Source organism: Oncorhynchus masou, chromosome 32 (genome assembly GCF_036934945.1).
Source record: "Oncorhynchus masou masou isolate Uvic2021 chromosome 32, UVic_Omas_1.1, whole genome shotgun sequence".
Taxonomy (NCBI): domain Eukaryota; kingdom Metazoa; phylum Chordata; class Actinopteri; order Salmoniformes; family Salmonidae; genus Oncorhynchus; species Oncorhynchus masou.
Window position 1 is genome coordinate 34,505,643 of NC_088243.1, and position 20,656 is coordinate 34,526,298.

Sequence of the window (20,656 nt, forward strand, 5' to 3'; positions counted from 1 at the left end):
TATTAGAGGTGGAAGGAAAGAGAGGCTGTTCCTAAGTGCCTCTCACACGTGAGACATTTGAGGTGGAGGTGAACGAGTGACTGCCTGCTGTTAGGTCTTTGACCAGGCTCCTGTCTCTCCTTCAGATGGATAGTCTGTTTGGCAGCCTGCCAGAGATGCTGGACTTCCAGAGGGTGTTCCTGCAGACGCTGGAGGAGAGGATCGCCTCTTCACCTGACTTCCGAACCCTGGAGACCCCTGAGCAGTTTAAGGTACGGTAGTTTGGAGTACACACACACGTGCCCCTTATGTTACAGCTGCCTCTGCCAAACATCTCTTGCAGTAATCACACTTGACATGAAACCGCATACTCACAGGCTTATTAACCAGTTAGCTACAATGTTCTGTCACACCTTGGGATATTCATTATTGAAGAGATGTCACAGGTTCACGCACGGTTGATTTACTGCATCGACAAGGCAACGTGCGTGGCCTATTGACTTTGTGATGTTGACTTGGAGAATTGTATCTTCAAGTCAAAGAGCACTGGACTCAGAGGTTAGAGGGGACGGGGCCTGGGGGATTTTAAACACTGTCCCATGGGAGTGAGGTGAGCGTGGTCAGGTCACGACTTCAAATGTTCTCTCCCATCCCTCTCTCCTTCACACTCTCCCTCCATCTCTCTCTCTTGGCTGTCTCTGTCTCTCTCTCTCTCTCTCTGTGATTCCAGAAGCTTCTCTTCTCTCTGGGTGGATCCTTCCTGTACTACGCTGATCACTTCAAGCTCTACAGCGGTTTCTGTGCCAACCACATCAAGGTCCAGAAAGTCCTGGAGAGAGGTACGGGTCTCCCCTCTACCCTACACTGCCCCCCCCCCCCCCCCACCACACCTGCCCACAATACCCACATGTACCTCCATGACATCATCCCCACCATCCCCATGTAAATAACATGGTTGACTGGGCTCCTATGGTCCAGCATCAACAAGGAACTCTGGTAAAATGTCTATGAGAGGAGCTACTTGCTTGTTGGTAAAAGTGATGTGATGCAATTCCACTTCAACCTCCTCTCTCCTTGTCTTAACTCTATCAATCTGGACTCCCTACGTTGTCTTTCATATCAATTCAACTGTGAAAGCTTCCCACTGGAAAACTGTGAAAGTGCCTAGGCTAGCTGAAGTCTCCCCCATTGCGCTGCACAGCTGAAGCTGGTCTATAATGAGAGAGAGACTATTAAACGCTGACGAGGACTGCTAGTAATTTTGAGCGGCCCTGTGTATATGATTGAATATAAACGTTGAACTGAATTTATTTCTATGACGTTGGCCTCCTCCATTTTGGGCACACTGCCCAGTACAGAATGAATTAAACAGAGTGGGAAAATTGCACCCTTGTGCCTCTTAAATTCCTCCCATTACAAGATTCTGTGCGGCATTCCTTGAAGCAGGTACCGAAATTGAGTTTTAATGGCACAGGGAGAATCTGGCAAGTGGTTTGGCCTTTTCCACAACAGTCTCTGATGAATCAGAATGAACTGGAGTAGGAAACAGCAGAGTAAACATGATAAATCACTACAGCACTACTGTTACAGGGGAGCAGTGCATTAGAGCAGAAGTCTGCAGCACAGTATAGTACAACACACAGCACAGGCCAGCAGTACACAGCACAGCCTAGCACAGTGGAACTCAGCACAGCCGAATGCGGGCATTCACAGAGAATCCGTGGGTGTCTGTCAGCGGTTCTAGTAATTACGCGTTCTCGTTCTCCCTGGGTTCTCGCTGCACACACACTTTGCGTTTACTCGTTAATTGCCTGCCAATTACTGTGTGAAGTGTCAATGCGGATGCCTGTCTGTGGCTCAGAGTGCTATAATGAATACTCTAATGGCATCTCAATCCTTCCACACATAGTGAGACGAACAGCTAGGTGGCGAGGAATGTCAACACCTGACCTCCAGAAAGTCATTCAATGCGCTACGGTGCTAGACCACACAGCACCCAATATTAGCATCTCTCCACTCTATACACTGAATGAAAATCACTGCAGTGATTCTTTTGACGCGGTGTCTTTTGAATGGTGTTTTGAGTGGTGTGGCAGTCTCATGTCGACACCATGTTTTACAGTATCTACAGTGCATTTGAAAAGTATTCAGACCCCTTGACGTTTTCCACATTTTGTTCCGTTACAGCTGTATTCTAATATAGATGCAATCTTTTTTCTCCCCTCATCAATCTACACACAATACCTCTTAATGACAAAGCAAAAACAGGTTTTTAGAAATGTTTGCAAATGCATTAAAAATAATAAACTGAAATATCACATGTACGTAAGTATTCAGACCCTTTACTCAGTACTTTGTTGAAGCACCTTTGGCAGCAATTACAGCCTCCAGTCTTCTTGGGTATGACGCTACAAGCTTGGCACACCTGTATTTAGGGAGTTTCTCCCATTGTTCTCTGAAGATCCTCTCAAGCTCTGTCAGGTTGGATGGGGAGCATCGCTGCACAGCTGTTTTCAGGTCTCTCCAGATATGTTTGATGGGGTTCAAGTCTGGGCTCAGGCTGGGCCACTGAGGGAAATTCAGAGACATGTCCTGAAGCCACTCCTTTGTTGTCTTGGCTGCGTGCTTAGGGTCGTTGTCCTGTTGTAAGGTGAACTTTCGCCCCCCTGCTCTGAAACTGGTTTTCATCAAGGATCTCTCTGGACTTTGCTCTGTTCATCGATCCTGAATAGTCTCCCAGTCCCTACCACTGAAAAACATCCCCACAGCATGATGCTGCCACCACCATGCTTCACTGTAGGGATGGTGCCAGATTTCCTCCAGACATGACATTTGGCATTCAGGCCAAAGAGTTCAATCTTGGTTTCATCGGACCAGAGAATCTTGCTTCGGGGCGGCAGGGTAGCCTAGTGGTTAGAGCGTTGGACTAGTAACCGGAAGGTTGTGAGTTCAAACCCCCGAGCTGACAAGGTCGTTCTGCCCATGAACAGGCAGTTAACCCACTGTTCCCAGGCCGTCATTGAAAATAAGAATGTGTTCTTAACTGACTTGCCTGGTTAAATAAAGGTAAAAAAAAAAAAAAAAAATGGTCTGAGAATCTTTAAGTGCCTTGAGGCAAACTCCAAGCGGGCTGTCATGTGCCTTTTACTGAGGAGTTGCTTCTGTCTGGCCACTCTACCATAAAGGTCCGATTGGTGGACGCTGCAGAGATGGTTGTCCTTCTGGAAGGTTCACCCATCTCCACAGAGGAACTCTGGAGCTCTGTCAGAGTGACCATTGGGTTCTTGGTCACCTCCCTGATCAACGCCCTTCACCCCCGATTGCTCAGTTTGGACTGGCAGCTAGCTCTAGGAAGAGTCTTGGTGGTTCCAAACTTCTTCCATTTAAGAATGGAGGACACCCTGTTCTTGGGGACCTTCCCCATAGCTGTCTCGGCACAATCCTGTCTCGGAGCTCTACAGATAATTCCATTGACCTCACGGCTTAGTTTTTGCTCTGACATGCACTATCAACTGTGGGACCTTATATAGACAGGTGAGTGCCTTTCCAAATCATGTCCAATCAATTGAATTTACCACGGGTAGACTCCAAGTTGTAGAAACAGGATGCACCTGAGCTCAATTTCAAGTCTCATCGCAAAGGGTCTGAATACTCATGTAAGTAAGGTATGTCTGTTTTTTATTTTTAATACATTTGCTAACATTTCTAAAAACCTTTTGTTGCTTTGTCATTATGGGGTATTGTGTGTAGATTGATTAAGAAAAAATATATATAATCCATTTTAGACATAATGTAACAAAATGTGGAAAAGGTCAAGGGGTCTTAAAACTTTCTGAACGCACTGTAACATAACTGCAGCGTTGCGATTTTACTTCAGTGGTCATGCTAGGGTGAGAAGTAGCCTATACTGCCCCCCTGTGGACAAGTATTATTGCACCAAGATACCATGGTAGGTCTAATGCTAGCACCACCAAGCACAGTCCTCCAAGCTTGCTGCAGTATGAGAGATGTGATTAAAAGTACTGACATGTACAGGGCTTGGTAAAGTAAGTCTGTTTGTCTGTTGTCTACAGCGAAGACTGACCTGGCCTTTAAGGAGTTTCTGGATGCGAGGAACCCAACGAAGCAGCATTCGTCCACCCTGGAGTCCTACCTGATCAAACCAGTCCAGAGAGTGTTGAAATACCCTCTACTTCTCCGAGAGCTAGTGTCCCTTACTGACACAGACAGCGAGGAGCACTACCACCTCACAGGTACATTGAAGACACACACACACATACACACACACACACACAAATAACCCTTCCCTCTCCTCTCCTGTATCCCCAGAGGCCCACACACAATAACCCTTCCCTCTCCTCTCCTGTATCCCCAGAGGCCCTGAAGGCCATGGAGAAGGTGGCCAGCCACATCAATGAGATGCAGAAGATCTATGAGGACTATGGCTCTGTGTTTGACCAGCTGGTGGCAGAGCAGAGTGGCCCTGAGAAGGAGGTAGCTATACTGTACCCTGCTGCTTTACCCTCTGCCTCGGTTACAGCAGCTTTCATCACACTCGCTCATATCTTTAATCTGGACACGTACTTAGGCTAAAACCAGCACAGCCTACGTTTGCTGCATAACCGTCAAGGTCAATTCAAGGGTTCTTGGTGATACGTCTCTTCCAGAAACTGGTTGGAAATAGCTAAGTTCCCCTGTAGATACTTCCTCCTATAGATACTCAACATACACCCCACATAGATAGCACTTGGTTGAGGTAGCCGAAGCCCCATTCCCTGTACAGAGACAGTACTTAGTATGTCCCTCACACACTGTGGCCAATGGCTCTTCTCTCTCCCAGGTCACAGAGCTTTCCATGGGAGAATTCCTCATGCATTCCTCTGTCGTCTGGCTCAACCCCCATGTCTCGCTGGGCCGCATGAGAAAGGACCCCGACCTGACCGTGTTTGGTGAGTTGGAGAGACACTGTACTGCTACTGCAGCATTATGGGAAAGAGATTGCCTGGCCCCTGCCAGAGCCAGAGGCGGTTGGCAGTCTGTCTGCCTGGACTCCGATCAAATTCCATTTGAAATGCTGAGTCCACTGGCTTTAGACAAACGCATGTAAACCCAACACACATTTAATGACTATCTATTAGATGCATGTATTGTATATCCACCTGAATATTAATGGTACTGATTAACCCTGTTACACCAGTATGATTTGGGGCTTTATGGATATAGGGCCAATATGTTGTAAATTCAGATGGCTTCTGATGGGATGGATTTCCCCGTGTACATTCCCAAAGTTGTGTTCATCCTCAGTGTTCATGTCGTTTCTCTTCAGTGTTCAAGAAGGCGGTGATACTCGTCTATAGGGAGAGCAACAAGCTCAAGAAGAAGATGGTGAGTCCTCTCTTTCTATCGCTTTCATTTACTTTTGTACAGGGGTGAAGGTTAGCCGGTATGGCACCCCGGCAAAATAAATACAGGGGGGTACGCCGTAGCGGTTAAACATCACCCTATCATAATTAATACCACATGTCCAAAAACGATCGATCATTACACTATTATTTAACATTACGGCAGGTCAGCCGCATGGTAAAGGAGCGAACTGACTTGAAGCTGGGTGGTATACGCTCCGAATTGATTTATGGTTTGAGCAGAATACTTCCATTTTGCAAAGGCAGAGAGTGGCCCGACAGACACCGAGGTGCACGTGGACGCAATTCAGGCTACAAGTGTAGGCCTAATGACATTCACATATTGTCATTACAGTACATGTAGTTGTTTTATAACGGAGGTCTCTTTCCATTCATCAAATGGCAGGTGCACAGTGTTGGGGTTGGATACTGGGAATATTTTCTGAGCGGATGAGCGTTCACGGGTAGCCTACAGAAGCCCCCTTTTGAAGTGATTGTTTGACAATCAGATGAAAACTTCATGACTGGTTGTGTTTCTGCCACATTAAAAGGCATAGAGTACACCATACTTTACATGTTTGACATTAGAGAAGCTTCCTTTAAAGAAAACCCTTTGAGTTATATTAGATAGATAGCTCTGAATCAACTATATGGCAGAGGTTGAAAAGACATAACATAGAAGTTTTTTCAACAACAGGTTATGGTCAATAATATCAAATGCTGCACTGAAGTCTAACAATGCAGCTCCCACAATCTTATTATCAATTTCTTTCAACCAATCATCAGTCATTTGTGTCAGTGCAGTACATGCTGAGTGCCCTTCTCTATAAGCATGCTGAAAGTCTGTTGTTAATTTGTTTACAGAGAAATAGCATTGTATTTGGTCAAACACAATTTTTTCCAACAGTTTGCTAAGAGCTGGCAGCAAGCTTATAGGTCTGCACCAAAATGTTAGCACTCTTGGGTAGCGGAATTTCTTTGACTTCCCTCCATGCCTGAGGACAAGGACTTTCCTCTACGTTCAGATAAAACATATGACAGATAGGAGTGGCTATAGAGTGTATAGAGATAGAGATATGAGTGGCTATAGAGATATGAGTGGCTATAGAGTCTATAGAGATATGGCTATAGAGTCTATAGAGATAGGAGTGGCTATAGAGTCTATAGAGATAGAGATAGGAGTGGCTATAGAGTCTATAGAGATAGAGATAGGAGTGGCTATAGAGTCTATAGAGATAGAGATAGGAGTGGCTATAGAGTCTATAGAGATAGAGATAGGAGTGGCTATAGAGTCTATAGAGATAGAGATAGGAGTGGCTATAGAGTCTATAGAGATAGAGATAGGAGTGGCTATAGAGTCAGCTACCATCCTCAGTTGCTCATCCTCAGTTGCTTTCCATCTAAGTTGTTAAAGCCAGGAGGTTTGTCATTATTGATCGATAACAATACATTTTCCACCTCTCCCACACTAACTTTACGAAATTATAACTTGCAATGCTTTTCTTTCATTGTTTGTTTTTTTATGCATAAATACGATGGCGACTGTTCGTTGTTTGCATTTCCTGTCTAAGTTTGCCCACTTTGCCAATGAAATAATCATTAAAATAATTGCTAACATCAAATGGTTTTGTGATGAATAAGCCATCTGATTTGATGAAAGATGGAGTTGAATTTGTCTTTCTGACAAAAAAATTTCCCCATCATTCTTCATTTCACTGATCTCGGCTTCATAGTACAGTTTCTTCTTTGTGTTGAGTTTAGTCACATAATTTCTCAATTTGCAGGAAGTCAGCCAGTCAGATGTGCAGCCAGACTTATTAGCCATTCCTTCTGCCCCATCTCTTTCAACTCCTCCTCAATCCATGGAGCCTCAACAGTTCTAACAGTTAGTTTCTCAACAGGTGCATGTTTATCAATAATTAGAAGAAGCAATTTCATCAAGTGCAGTGTCTGGATGCTCCTCATTAATCACATCAGAACAACAAATATTTTTAACATTATCCACATAAGTCACAGCAAAATCTTTTGTATGATCTCTTCTATACTATTTTAGGCCCAGCTATTGGAACTTTGGCTTTCCTGGATATAGCCACTATATTGTGTTCACTGCATCCAATGGGTACAGATACAGTTTTAGAACAAAGTTCTACAGAATTAGTAAAAATTAGATTGATACATGTGGATGATCTTGTTTCTGTAGTGTTTGTAAACACCCTGGTAGGTGGATTAATAACCTGAACCAGATTACAGGCACTGGTTACAGTAAGAAGCTTCCTCTTGAGTGGGCAGCTTGATGAAAACCAGTCAATATTTAGGTCCCCAAGAAAGTAGACCTCTCTGTTTACATCACATACAGTTGAAGTCGGAAGTTTATATACACTTAGGTTGGAGTCATTAAAACTCATTTTTCAACCACTCCACAAAGTTCTTGTTAACAAACTATAGTTTTGTCAAGTCTGTTAGGACATCTACGTTATGCATGACACAAGTACTTTTTCCAACAATTGTTTACAGACAGATTATTTCACTTATAATTCACTGTATCGCAATTCCAGTGGGTCAGAAGTTTACATAAACTAAGTTGACTGTGCCTTTACACAGCTTGGGAAATTCCAGAAAATTATGTCATGGCTTTAGAAGCTTCTGATAGGCTAGTTGACATCATTTGAGTCAATTGGAGGTGTACCTGTGGATGTATTTCAAAGCCTACCTTCAAACTACCTTCAAACTTTGCTTGACATCATGGGAAAATCAAAATAAATCAGCCAAGAACTCAGAAAAAACTGTGTATACCTCCAAGTCTGGTTCATTCTTGGGAGCAATTTCCAAATGCCTGAAGGTACCACACTCATCTGTACAAACACCATGGGACCTCGCAGCCGTCATACCGCTCAGGAAGAAGACGCATTCTGTCTCCTAGAGATGAATCTACATTGGTGTGAAAAGTGCAAATTAATCCCAGAACAACAGCAAAGGACCTTGTGAAGATGCTGGAGGAAACAGGTACAAAATTATCTCTATCCACAGTAAAACGAGTCCTATATCGACATAACCTGAAAGGCCACTCAGCAAGGTAGAAGCCACTGCTCCGAAACCACCAATAAAAAGCCAGACTATGGTTTGCAACTGCACTTGGGGACAAAGATCATACTTTTTGGAGAAATGGCTTCTGGTCTGATGAAACAAAAATAGAACTGTTTGGCTGTAATGACCATCGTTATGTTTGTAGGAAAAAGGGGGAGGCTTGCAAGCCGAAGAACACCATCCCATCCGTGAAGCACGGGGTGGCAGCATGTTGTGGGGGTGCTTTTGCTGCAGGTGCACTTCACAAAATAGATGGCATCATGAGGGAGGAAAATGATGTGGATATATTGAAGCAACATCTCAAGACATCAGTCAGGAACTTAAAGCTTGGTCGCAAATGGGTCTTCCAAATGGACAATGACCCCAATCATACTTCCAAAGTTGTAGCAAAATGGCTTAAGGACAACAAAGTCAAGGTATTGGAGTGGCCATCACAAAGCCCTGACCTCAATCCTATAGATAATTTGTGGGCAGAACTGAAATAGCGTGTGCGAGCAAGGAGGCCTACAAACCTGATTCAGTTACTCCAGCTCTGTCTGGAGGCATGGGCCAAAATTCACCCAACTTATTGTGGGAAGCTTGTGGAAGGCTACGTGAAACGTTTGACCCAAGTTAAACAATTTAAAGGAAATGCTACCAAATACTAATTGAGTGTGTGTAAACTTCTGACCCACTGGGAATGTAATGAAATAAATAAAAGCTGAAATAAATAATTCTCTCTACTATTATTCTGACATTTCACATTCTTAAAATAAAGTGGTGATCCTAGCTGACCTAAGACAGGGAATTTTTACTAGGATTAAATGTCAGGAATTGTGAAAAACTAAGTTTAAATGTATTTGGCAAAGGTGTATGTAAACTTCCGACTTCAACTGTACACTATCAAGCATTTCTCACACATATTATTTAGATACTGACTGTTAGCACTTGGTGGCCTATAGCAACACCCCTAAAGAAAAGGCTTTAGATGTGCCAAGTGAAACTGCAACCACAACACCTCAATAACACTTGTATTAGATCTTCTCTAAGCATTACAAGGAAATGGCTCTGAATATATACAGCAACTCCTCCCCCCACAAGCATTTCTGTCTCTTCTATAGATGTTATATCCTTGTATTGCTACTGCTGTATCATCAAATGAATTGTCTAAGTGAGTCTCAGAAATGGTTAATATATGAATGCTATCTGATGTTAGCAAGTTATTGATTTCATGAACTTTTTTAAAAGCTACATAAGGAGAAGAAATGTATCTGATATAACCTAGGCCTACTCTACACCACTAGGCACTGCATTGAACAGCATTTCTTGCAATTACACGGCGTGTACAAAACATTAGGAACATAAACTGACCAGGTGAATCCAATAAGGGATCATAGCTTTCATCTGATGTCACCTGTTAAATCCACTTCAGATCAGTGTAGATGAAGGGGAGGAGATGGGTTGAAGAAGGATTTTTAAGCCTTGAGACAATTTAGACATGGATTGTGTATGTGTGCCATTCAGATGGTGAAGGGGCAAGACAAAAGATGTAAGTGCCTTTGAACGGGGTATGGTAGTAGGTGCCAGGCACACCGGTTTGTGTGTCAAGAACTGCAATGCTGCTGGGTTTTTCACACTCAACAGTTTCCCATGTGTATCAAGAATGATCCACTACCCAAAGGACATCCAGCCAACAACAGGCCAGTGGTCGAAAACAGGTCATTGATGAAAGAGGACAAAGGAGGCTGACGCACGTTGTGCACAGACGGGCTACAGTTATTCAACTGACAGTCCAGTACAACATTGGTGCCCAAATACCCATAAAAGAATGCACACCTCGTCGTACCTTGACAAAAATGGGGTGTGGCAGCCGATGACCTTAGAGGTCCACTTCTTTCAGCAAAAAAACTGCAGTTGCAGTGGCTAAGGAATGAAAACACTGGACACCTGGAGAATTGGAAAAACATTGCCTGGTCCGATTAATCCAGGTTCCTGCAGACACACGCTGATGGGAGGACTAGGTGATGGAGAAAACCACAAGTACATGTATCCATAATGCCTAGTCAACATTGCAGGCTGGTGATGGTGTGATGTGTTTTCTTGGCACATATTGGGCCCCTTGATACAAGTGGAGCAACGTTTGAATGGCACAAGATATCTGAACATCATTGCCAATCAGGTGCATGGCTTCAAAATAGATAATCCTGTTCTAGATTGACATGTAGCCCAAATTTGAGATGTCCTACCTCTTTCAGGAAATAAATGAAATGCAGTAATAGCCTTATACTTAGCTAATTAATGATGGGTTATGCATAATGCACTTCTAACTTGTAGCCTCTGTCTCTTGTGCAATAAGCACCTGTGCTCCGCTGGCCTCTCTCCTTAAAAAACGCTCCTTAGCTCTTGGAGTCCCATGCAGGAAAAGCTAGACTAGACTTTTATTTGTCATATAATTTCTTATAGCAATAGACTATTCAAAGAGGGACGCAAGCTCTTGTTTGCTAAATGTTAAATACAGCAGCAAATAGAACTCACTGGTAGCTTGAAAGACGAGCGAACACGCGATGGCGGAAGGCTATAGCAGTTATTTATTCAGACCCATAACAATTCAATCTTTAATCTTTGAATTAAGCAACAACAGATAGAGGTAGGCTCATAATATTCCCCTAATGTTATTAAAGGTATATATGCGTCAGTCTACTAATTATACAAATAGGACTTATATTTAAAAATAAAAATGTCATTTGCTAGCCTATACTTGTAACTTTGTAGGCCGTGTGGTTTGAAAGATGTGTGTAATTCCAGTCCATTATAATACAGTACAGTAATACAATTCACACTCAAAAAGATTAGCCTACTGGAGCCAGTTTCATGTATTTACCCAAAAGAGCATACAGCTAGCTACATCTAAGGGCTTTTCTGTTTTTCTGTTGTGTGTAATGTTTTCTGGCTTGGGCTCATGAAATGTCTTTAATGTAGGGCACATCAGGTTTGATTTTCGATCAAAGCTCTAATCAAATCCAGACACGACTATTTATATGCTTTATAAGGCTTTTGAATGACACATCTGGTTTTGACAGAAAATACCAGGTTACCCGGGAGAAACGTGATTTATTCTCAGAATGGAACATTTGAAAAATACCAGGACAATATTCGACCATAATACCTGTGGAATACTTCTGACACCTTGTCGAGTCCTTGCCATGACATTTTTAAGAAGGTGGAAGGTGTTCCTAATGTTTTGTACACTGTGTATATTATTAGCCTAGATTATGACTATCCAATCAGCCTACTATTCCTAATGTGATATCTTACATACGTCTGCAAATGCCAGGATGCATGAAATGCTTTGTTCTAAAGGTGCATTTTTATGGTGAAAATGTGCTTCCTGAACATGAAACCCACACACTGCCTATTTTAAAAGGTATTGAATGTTAAAGTGATATGACAAATCTTTACTAGGCCCAGGCTGCTAGGCCCACAGACGTCAGATATTAAATGAATGGGGACTCTATATCGAATTCTATGATTACACCTAGGCTATAAAAAACACTACATTGTGCGAGCACTTGCATGTCCCGTGCTGATAAGAAATGTACCTTCACCCCTGCTTTCATATGCCTTTGATGTCAATAGTGCCTAACATCTCTCCCGTGTGTGTGTGCGTGCAGACCGCCCCTCGCTTGGCGCACTCCCATGGAGACCTAGACCCCTTCAAGTTCCGCTGGCTCATCCCGCTCTCTGCACTGCAGGTCCGACTAGGCAACACTACAGGTAAGAGAGCAAGACACACAAACATGCACATACCATCGTGGCTCTCATTAACTATAGAAGAGATCACAGTCTTTTGAACTTCTCCAATGCCTTCCTCTTAGGAACTGAGACGACCTGCATCTGGGAGCTGATACATACCAAGTCTGAACTGGAGGGAAGGCCAGAGACGGTCTTCCAGCTGTGTAGCAGGTAAGAGAGAGCAGCAGTTCCGCCTGGAGACTATGGATCTATAGCTCTCATCCTTGACTGCCTTCTACAAGGTCAGGGATGTGCATGGACTCTCTAGCCAATCTGTGGTCCATTGAGTGTCAGGGGGAAATGATCTCCAGCAGGACAGTGCCCCCCCTACTGTAGACTCTGATTGAATTAGCCCTTTTCTATCAGCGTATGGTATATAAAGATTCCCGCTGTCTCCTTCCCAGTGTCCCAGAGTGCAAAGTCAACATTATCAAGGTTATCCGCTCCATCCTCCGGGAAAACGTCAGGCGGAACATGCGCCCGGCCGAGAGGGGGTGTAAGGAGCGCCTCACGCCTCTACGCAGCACCCTGCCCTCCTCTGCCAGGATAGGTGAGTCCCATCCCTACCCGGTTTCAAAAAAATCACTGCTTTGATTTCTATTTAAGTGATGATGCTCTCAAAGCCGGTATTTGGAGGATATATTGGCACGGGTGTTTGGTCGTGGGCTGAAAAACTGTGCCAATATATCCTCCAAATACCGGCTTCCAGGGCATCATCACTTTATACAACGGGTTACCAACATATTCAAATATTGATTGACATATTTTCATGAAAAAAGTTTGAATAAATTGATCATACTATTTCATCGTTCCACAAGATATAGTTCCAACACAAATCTAGGGTTGCTACCCAAGCCATTTGTTTTATCGGTTTGGTTGCCAGAGACACGACCCAGTCCTTCAGCTAGAATTTGAATATTGAAACAATGTTGCAAATGTCAGAGAGACAGACAGCAAGGTCTATACAAATCTCTGCAGTTGAAAACTTAATGTTAGTCTGAAAGAAATGTGATAATGTCTAGATGCTTTTTATATTGCGCAGTCAGATGGAACAGAGTAAATAGGCATTTTAAAGTCATAGATTTAGCCAGTTGTAACTTGTGAAAGAGACACTGGCTGGAATGCGGTTTTAGCCAATCAGCATTCGAGATTAGACCCACACGTTGTATAACTTTAAATTACATGACCTTGACTTAAAGATTATAAGCCCTCATTGTCCAGATATGAGTGAGTTTATTGCTCAGTTAGCAGTTCTCTCATTCTCCCCCCTCCATCCCCCACCAGGTTCGACCAGAGCCTCCTGGCTGTGTAAGCAGCCCATGCTGGATCTCCCCTCACCAACCAGCACACTGAAACCTGGCCAGCCTGACTCTGACGAGGGCAGCCTGAGCAGCGGCACCCACAGCTCCTCTTGCCCTCCCCCAGCCAACGGTCCCACACAGCCGAAGACACTGCCCACCCGACAGGCCTGGTCCCGGGGCTCCCTGGGTAGCCAGCGCTCCTCTGTCTCTAGCTCTGTGAAGGAGTCAGACATCTTGAGTGATGAGGACGATGATGAGTTCAGTGAGTCTGGGGGGCGGCAGGAGGGGAAAGGGTGCTCCCCGACGAGCGCCATCGAGGCCCAGTTTCTCAGTCTGAGGCTGTCGGAGGAAGCAGCGTCCTCCCGGGCACCGGCTCCCCGCGTGCAGCCAGAGGGAGCGGAGGTGGACACCCCGGAGAGCCCGCCCAAACTGGTTCAGGGCCACATCTGCCCCGTGAAGAGGAAAGGCAGCAGCAGCCTGTGGCATAGCCAAGGGGAACACAGCCGTTCCCTGGACAGCCAGACAGACGTGGCAACGATGGACCTCAACGCTCTACTGGAGAGAGAGTTCAGCGTGCAGAGCCTCACCTCCGTGGTTAACGAAGACTGTTTCTACGACCCTACGGACTCCTCAGACACCACATACACTGGCAGTGCCCCCAACGCCTCGTAGGGTCAGGGATGGACACAAGGAGAGGAAGAAGGAGCAAACCTCTGCCCAGCCCCTGCTCCCTGCCTCGGGGCATATGGACAATCCCGGTTCTGTCCTAGTCCCAGGGTATCACAGGGTTCTGTTGTGCCTCAGCTCTGAAGTTAAACTGTGTTCCTGTGAGTGCGTACAGTAGGCTGGTCGTTCCATGAAATTACTCCTTTTGGGTAGGATAACTTGGTGGTGGGGGGATGTTTTATTTCACCTAATTTTAACATTGTCATGAAGAGCACATGTTCTACAATGTACAATGTATAGTAAGTGCCAAATATAGTAACAGGGTTGAGGATTTCATCTTAAATCAGACATAAATCCCCTTGTGACTGGGGAAATGGAAGCATGCTGTCTGCAACAGGGAGGGACAATTTAATGCAAGCTTCACCACCCACTCAGTTTTCCACCACAAATCACCAGAAAATGGCACAAAATAGTACAACTAGATCACCTGCTTTTAAACTTTTATTTGTCTATTAGGTGTTTCTTTGTGTAAACCTTTGCCTGGTACTGTATTTAAAAAGGAGTAGTTTCACCATGTTAAAATGAGAGTTCACTTCAAGTAACAGGGTCGATCTTAAAATGAGGGACAGAGGTAAATTAATCGCATTAAATTAATCCTCTTCAGAAATGACTGTCAAAGCAACAGAAGAAGTAGGGCTTTACAATGGTGGTGAAATTTGGAGAAATGTAGTAGGTTAACATCTTTCTAGAAGTCATATATGGTACACATCAAAATGCATATTTATTGAATGTTCCAAGTTGGGCACTTCATTTCATACAACAGGCTTTTAAAATACAATATTGGTGCACAGTTTCTACTGAAAATATCAAAGGGACGCATTACGTGGAACGACCAAGGCAGATCCCACCTGCTTAGCTATGGTGTAAAAGGACAGATGAGTTGGTTTCCCCCCTAGAGAGAGACGAGGTGACTCTGTCCCTGATAATGACGGCAATGAATCTGCCGAGCACTGATGCACAACGTAGCTCCGCCTCCACCCAGCGCTCTACTGTATATGCCTCACTCTCCCCTTCTCTAAGGGGCCATCTCAATTGGCTTCCTCCCCTCGTCTCCTCGATATAGGAGAGGTGAATATAATTTTGATGGATAGACTTTGCTCTCATCAGTCAGAGGAAAGGAGATGAGGATGCCACTTGAGATTCACCCTAAAAGCTTCACTTTAACTCGGGACTTTCTGTAGGAGTTAGGGCTCTAGTTCAATCCGTATCGCCGGAAGTTCAGCGTTACGTGATTGAACTTTTTAAAGGGAATGTTCCCGTGTTAGCGAAGACTGCATTCTGGGTAAATGTTGCATATGTTCAATTAAGCTTACGTTTCTAAGCTTAGTCTGTGATGCTTTATCAATAGACTGAACAAAGCCCTTCATCTGAATCAACAGGATTGAATGGACATAGATTTTATTGCGAATCTGCCTTTCTGTATTTTGTGCACTAAAGTACACTGTTTGCCTATATTTGAAACATCATGGGATTTGTGTTTGTTTTTAAGCAATGTTTATTTATTGATCTGCAAAATAAATATGGGGTTAAGGCTTGAATTGAAGAAAATGTTTTTTTCTCCCAATTAGATTTAATTTCAGTGTATTGAATGAGTGGTTGTCGTCCTCCTAAAGCTAGCTTCCAGTGTGTACAGGCGTTGTCATAAAACTGCATGATTTAATTGAAAACATGCGTTGTCAACTTGCCCTGTTTGCAGCTCCCATACGTTTCTTTTCTATGTACTTGTGTACATATTTTTCCAGAATAGCTGTACTGTAAGTTAATTTGAATCTTTTATATTCTTACACATACTTGACATTTCTACAGGTAGATACGGCTGTAATTTGCAATAAATACAGTACCACGAGTAGTTTGGGTCTATTTTTGTAAAGGTACTTTATTTTTTAGCCGTTGCATCTTGAAGCTACTGTTTGCCCTCGACTCCACTTTAACGCTTGCGTACCAATGAATGTGAAAATCCCCTTTTTCTTGAACTGTTTTCTAAATAAACGTTATCTGCGAGAGCGCTTGTTTCATTTCAAAGCTGCCTCAGTCTGCCTTTAAGCTCATCTCATTGACAGGTAAAGCAAACATTTGTTTCAGCTCCATCCCTTGTTGAGCTGTCAGAAATGAAGACTCCTTGTCCTCTACATTGGACCAACTATACATAATAATTAATAGGTAATTGACAGAAGCAGGACAGAGTTGGAGGAAGAAACGTGCAAAACAAAAGTTGCCAGGATTTTTATTTGTACACATCTGAGGATTGTGCAGCACAAACAAATGAAACATTATTGTACTATCATCAGATGGCCAGTGTTTTATTTATAACAAGGCACACAGTCCTGACTTTTTAGGATTTTAATAGCCTCACCAAGAGCTGACAACTTTCCAACCGCACGTCCCTCCTCTCCAGTTAGTGAGAGGGAGGTGGAATGGCCTGAATAACGTCAACATGTTCTCATTCTCTAAGTCGTCCTGAAAATGTTTCCGGACTCCATCTCCCTGAGGACGAGGTAAGAACCAGGGTATAATATACGAGAGCTTGAAGCGCCAGGTAGCCTAGAGTGTTGGTAACCGAAAGGTCGCTAGCTTGAGTTGCCGATCCGACAAGGTGAAAATCTGCCGCTGTGCCCTTGAGCAAGGCATTTAACCCTAATTGCTCTAGGCTGACCCTGGCTGTGACTCCACTCTCTGAATGTGAATCAGAGTTGAGATATGTAAAATATAAGAACCTACATAATGATTACCACAAATCTCCTGGTAATTTCACACACACACTATTCTTTCTTTACAACTGGACTGGAGTGCCTGAGCTCTAGATTAGTATGTGTTAGCTGTCCCAGTTTGGACCGAGGCCCATAGTCTCTCCCTCTCCTGCCACAGCCCAGTGTTCAGTTCTCCCCTGTTGTTTCCACCACAGTCCCTCTCTTCTATCCCATCTAAGATTCACGGTCTCATCCAGCGCCTCCGGGACTACAGTGAAATGGCGTTTAAAAATGCATGCGTGTGCCAGGTGGAAATGTCAGCGCTAAGAGCAGTGCGTTGTCTCTCGTCACTAACGGAGACTATTAGGCATCCTTCCACTCCGCCCTTTAAGCGCCTCTGTCAGACGGGCTGCTGAGTACCATTAGAGCTGCTGCCCGGGCGTCTGTGAAGGTGTTTGAGTCGGAGTTCCTCTCTGAAGTCGTAGGTGAGGAGACCCTGGTTCTCAGAGCAGAGGTGGCTGTAGGCATCCGCCAGGGCTCTGAAGTCAGGGATGGAGAGCTCCGTGGGGCGCAGGGTGGGGTCCACGTCCGCCTCACGCATCATTACCTCCGCCAGCTCCGGCCGTTGCGCCTCCGGGAACAGCATTCTGGGAAAATAACACATATAGTCTCAGGTGGCATCACGGCCAGTCAGGTCCAGAAGGAATCTGCTGAGTTTACAACCAATCATTTTCTAAATAAAAAAAGACAAGATCATTTGAATCAAATTAAATGCTGCCACAAATAAACAATGTTATTGTGATTAAATATGCAGACACGGGTGTAAAAAAAAAATCAGTAAAGAATCCATCGGACAGTACTGTAGATGGAAATAACTCTATTCAGTTCTCAGACTATAGAATAGACATAGCCCCAGATGCCCTCACCAACACCACGGGTTTTCACAGTTAGCATACAGAACAGCCACATCCCCAGTACAGATGCTTGCTCAGCATCAGAGAGCTCATTCACAAGCTGTCTCTCCGCCCCCTGCAGGTACATCATTTATCATGCCTCATCTTCCTATGACACCCCAATGACTCAGAACTGCTGCTCTCTTTTGTTCTCTGGGCCACCTCACAGGCATGGGGGCGGCAGGGGAGAGGAGGAGTGAGAGAGCCATGAGCGGCTTTGTATAGAGCTGGTCAAGGATGAACAGAGTTGACTTAATGTGGAACGTAACAAAGAGAGAGAACTTGGAGTGTGTGAAGTGGGAGGAGGTAGAAATATTGCTTACTGGATTCCTTGGCGGCAGCGCTTCCTCCGGAACTGGAAGACGTTCCTGACTACTTTCTCCACCAGCTTAAAGGGCTGCTGGATCTGGGGCTGAGCCAGCGGTGTGAAGTGTACCACCCCCACGTCCACCTACACACACACAAGCAGCAGGGGTTCAAATAGATCTGTATGCAACACTGAATAGGATCCTCTCACTGTAGCAGAAAGAGTGGAGGAGAGGCAGAAGAGAGACAGGGTGGAGAGGGGGAAAGAGAGTGGAGGAGAGGCAGAAGAGAGACAGGGTGGAGAGAGTGGAGGAGAGACAGGGTGGAGAGAGAGGGAAAGAGTGGAGGAGAGGCAGAAGATAGAGAGAGGGAAAGAGAGTGGAGAGGCAGAAGAGACAGGGTGGAGAGAGAGTGGAGGAGAGGCAGAAGAGAGACAGGGTGGAGAGAGAGGGAAAGAGAGTGGAGGAGAGAGGGAAAGAGTGGAGGATAGAGGGAAAGAGTGGAGGAAAGGCAGAAGATGGAGAGAGGGAAAGAGTGTGCAAACAGGTGATGCAGCGTGCGATGGATGGCAAGCCAGTTCCGGTTGCCACAGTAACACCTGTGCAAAAGAGCAGAAAAAGCCAGCCCCTTTCCTGTGATGCTGCCACTCAGTCGGCGACGTTCAATACCAGTGAGCCTGACAAGACACAAGGCAACACGTTCAAACGCACTTCTTAATCCCTTGCCTTTCTCTCCATTGTTCCAGCGGCTTGCTGTACTGTAGCTTCAACCTCAGAGGGATGGAGGAACCAGACAGGGAAACACAGCAGGCAGGGTTGGCCCAGCACACAGATCTTCCAAGGGGAGCGCTGGGCCAGTGGGAATCCTGGCTGTGGTTCCCCTCTCTAGCCGCCTCCCTCCCAATCCTCATGTCATAGCTAAGCTGATATGACAAACTATTGAAGTAATTGTTCCGGACTCTGCAGTGCCTAGTCCTACTCCCCCTCTCTTCCTCACAAACTCCTCCTCTTCCTCACTTGCTCTATGCCTGTCTGAGCGTAATAAAGGGATTGAGCTCAGACTCGCAACACTTCTTTTGGTGGATCTGTGAATGTGCAGTAGGAAAGCAAAGCTTCCTCCCTCTCTCTTACATGAGGCTTCCAGGGGGGTCTAATGCAGATCAGGAGCCAGACATGAAGCACAGCCAGCCTGAGGAGTGGAGCTATAGACCAATGACACGGCAGCGAGACACTGGGCAACAGAGCAGAGCGCTTTAGCCTACCTGCTTTCACCTGGTAATATCCTTATTTCTCTGGTGTGAGCGCCGCTCAAGGGGACCACTGACTGACTGACTGACCTACCTACTCTGGGGACCAGCACGGCTCACTTCTCTGTCCACGGGGAGGGGAGAGGAGGTGCAGCCTGATACAGCCGAGGACACCACGACAGTGCCAGAAGGATACAGTCTGGACACATACAGATATTTACACAGGTATGTGAAAGGGGATACAGACGATACAATGTGAGGCAGATGGTACAGAGTGGATGGATAGAAAACAAAAACCACACACGTATGTGGGTGCCGGGGCGTTTCATTTACAGCACAGCTCTCCTGTTGAGACAACCTGCCCCAAGGAACAACCTCCCGCAGCATCTCTGCGTCTGTGTTGGTTGTGACTCACCCTACTCGATCTTGCTTTGTTATTCTGGGCTAGGGAAGGGGAGGGGCAGGATAATTGGGGGAGGAGAACTAAAGTGGTCCAAGGACGTGATGGAGGCTTTCTAATGAGCCATTTAGATTCTGTCCCTCCCGTGCCGTGGCGTGCTGCAGTGTCTGGCTGGGCTTGTAAACCAGGACAGCTATCTACTATCTCATCTGATCTATAGCTCTGTATGTTGCTGCCTGCCTGCCGCAGTGGTATGGGACACCACCGCTATACTGGAGCCTAGTTGTCAGAGCAGCCAGCTATATTGTAGACTATAGAGTACAGCTAACTCCTGGGCTGCTCACTTCACTATACAGTGCATTCGGAAAGTATTCAGTCCCATCGACCTTTTCCACATTTTCTTACGTTACAGCCTAATTCTAAAATGGATTAAATGAAACATTTTACTCATCAATCTACACGCAATACATCATATTGACATAGCAAAAAACAATTAGATTGTTTTTTATTTTTAATACATTTGCAAAACAGACACCTCGAAATTGAGCTCAGGTGCAACCTGTTTCCATTGATTCATTGATTTGAGGGCTCGAGTGGTGCAGCGGTCTAAGGCACTGCATCTCAGTGCAAGACACGCTGGTTTGATTCCAGACTGAATCACAACCGGCCGTAATTGGGAGTCCCATAGAGTGGCGCACAATTGACCCAGAGTCATCCGGGTTTGGCCAGGGTAGACCATCATTGTATATAAGAATTTTTCTTAACTGTCTTGCCTAGTTAAATAAAAAAAAAAATATATTA

The 20,656-nt window shown here is 44.9% G+C and overlaps 2 protein-coding genes across 5 annotated transcripts in view; one reads left to right on the top strand and one right to left on the bottom strand.

Annotated features, from left to right (window-relative positions):
* LOC135526000 (rho guanine nucleotide exchange factor TIAM2-like) overlaps positions 1 to 16,266 on the top strand; it is a 106,696-nt gene extending 90,430 nt beyond the window's left edge. For all 3 annotated transcript variants that reach the window (XM_064954003.1, XM_064954002.1, XM_064954004.1), the window contains 10 exons: positions 126 to 251; positions 710 to 818; positions 4,053 to 4,232; positions 4,355 to 4,473; positions 4,820 to 4,928; positions 5,306 to 5,364; positions 12,116 to 12,218; positions 12,320 to 12,407; positions 12,641 to 12,786; positions 13,521 to 16,266. In XM_064954003.1, the coding sequence (XP_064810075.1) occupies positions 126 to 251; positions 710 to 818; positions 4,053 to 4,232; positions 4,355 to 4,473; positions 4,820 to 4,928; positions 5,306 to 5,364; positions 12,116 to 12,218; positions 12,320 to 12,407; positions 12,641 to 12,786; positions 13,521 to 14,209 (1,728 nt within the window). In that variant the 3' untranslated portion in view covers positions 14,210 to 16,266. The remainder of the gene's footprint in view (positions 1 to 125; positions 252 to 709; positions 819 to 4,052; positions 4,233 to 4,354; positions 4,474 to 4,819; positions 4,929 to 5,305; positions 5,365 to 12,115; positions 12,219 to 12,319; positions 12,408 to 12,640; positions 12,787 to 13,520) is intronic.
* A 205-nt stretch (positions 16,267 to 16,471) lies between these two features.
* The window catches only part of tfb1m (transcription factor B1, mitochondrial), a 47,623-nt gene continuing 43,438 nt past the window's right edge, over positions 16,472 to 20,656 (bottom strand). For both annotated transcript variants that reach the window (XM_064954010.1, XM_064954009.1), the window contains exons 7-8: positions 18,227 to 18,354; positions 16,472 to 17,597 (exon numbers count right to left, since the gene is read on the bottom strand). In XM_064954010.1, the coding sequence (XP_064810082.1) occupies positions 17,351 to 17,597; positions 18,227 to 18,354 (375 nt within the window). In that variant the 3' untranslated portion in view covers positions 16,472 to 17,350. The remainder of the gene's footprint in view (positions 17,598 to 18,226; positions 18,355 to 20,656) is intronic.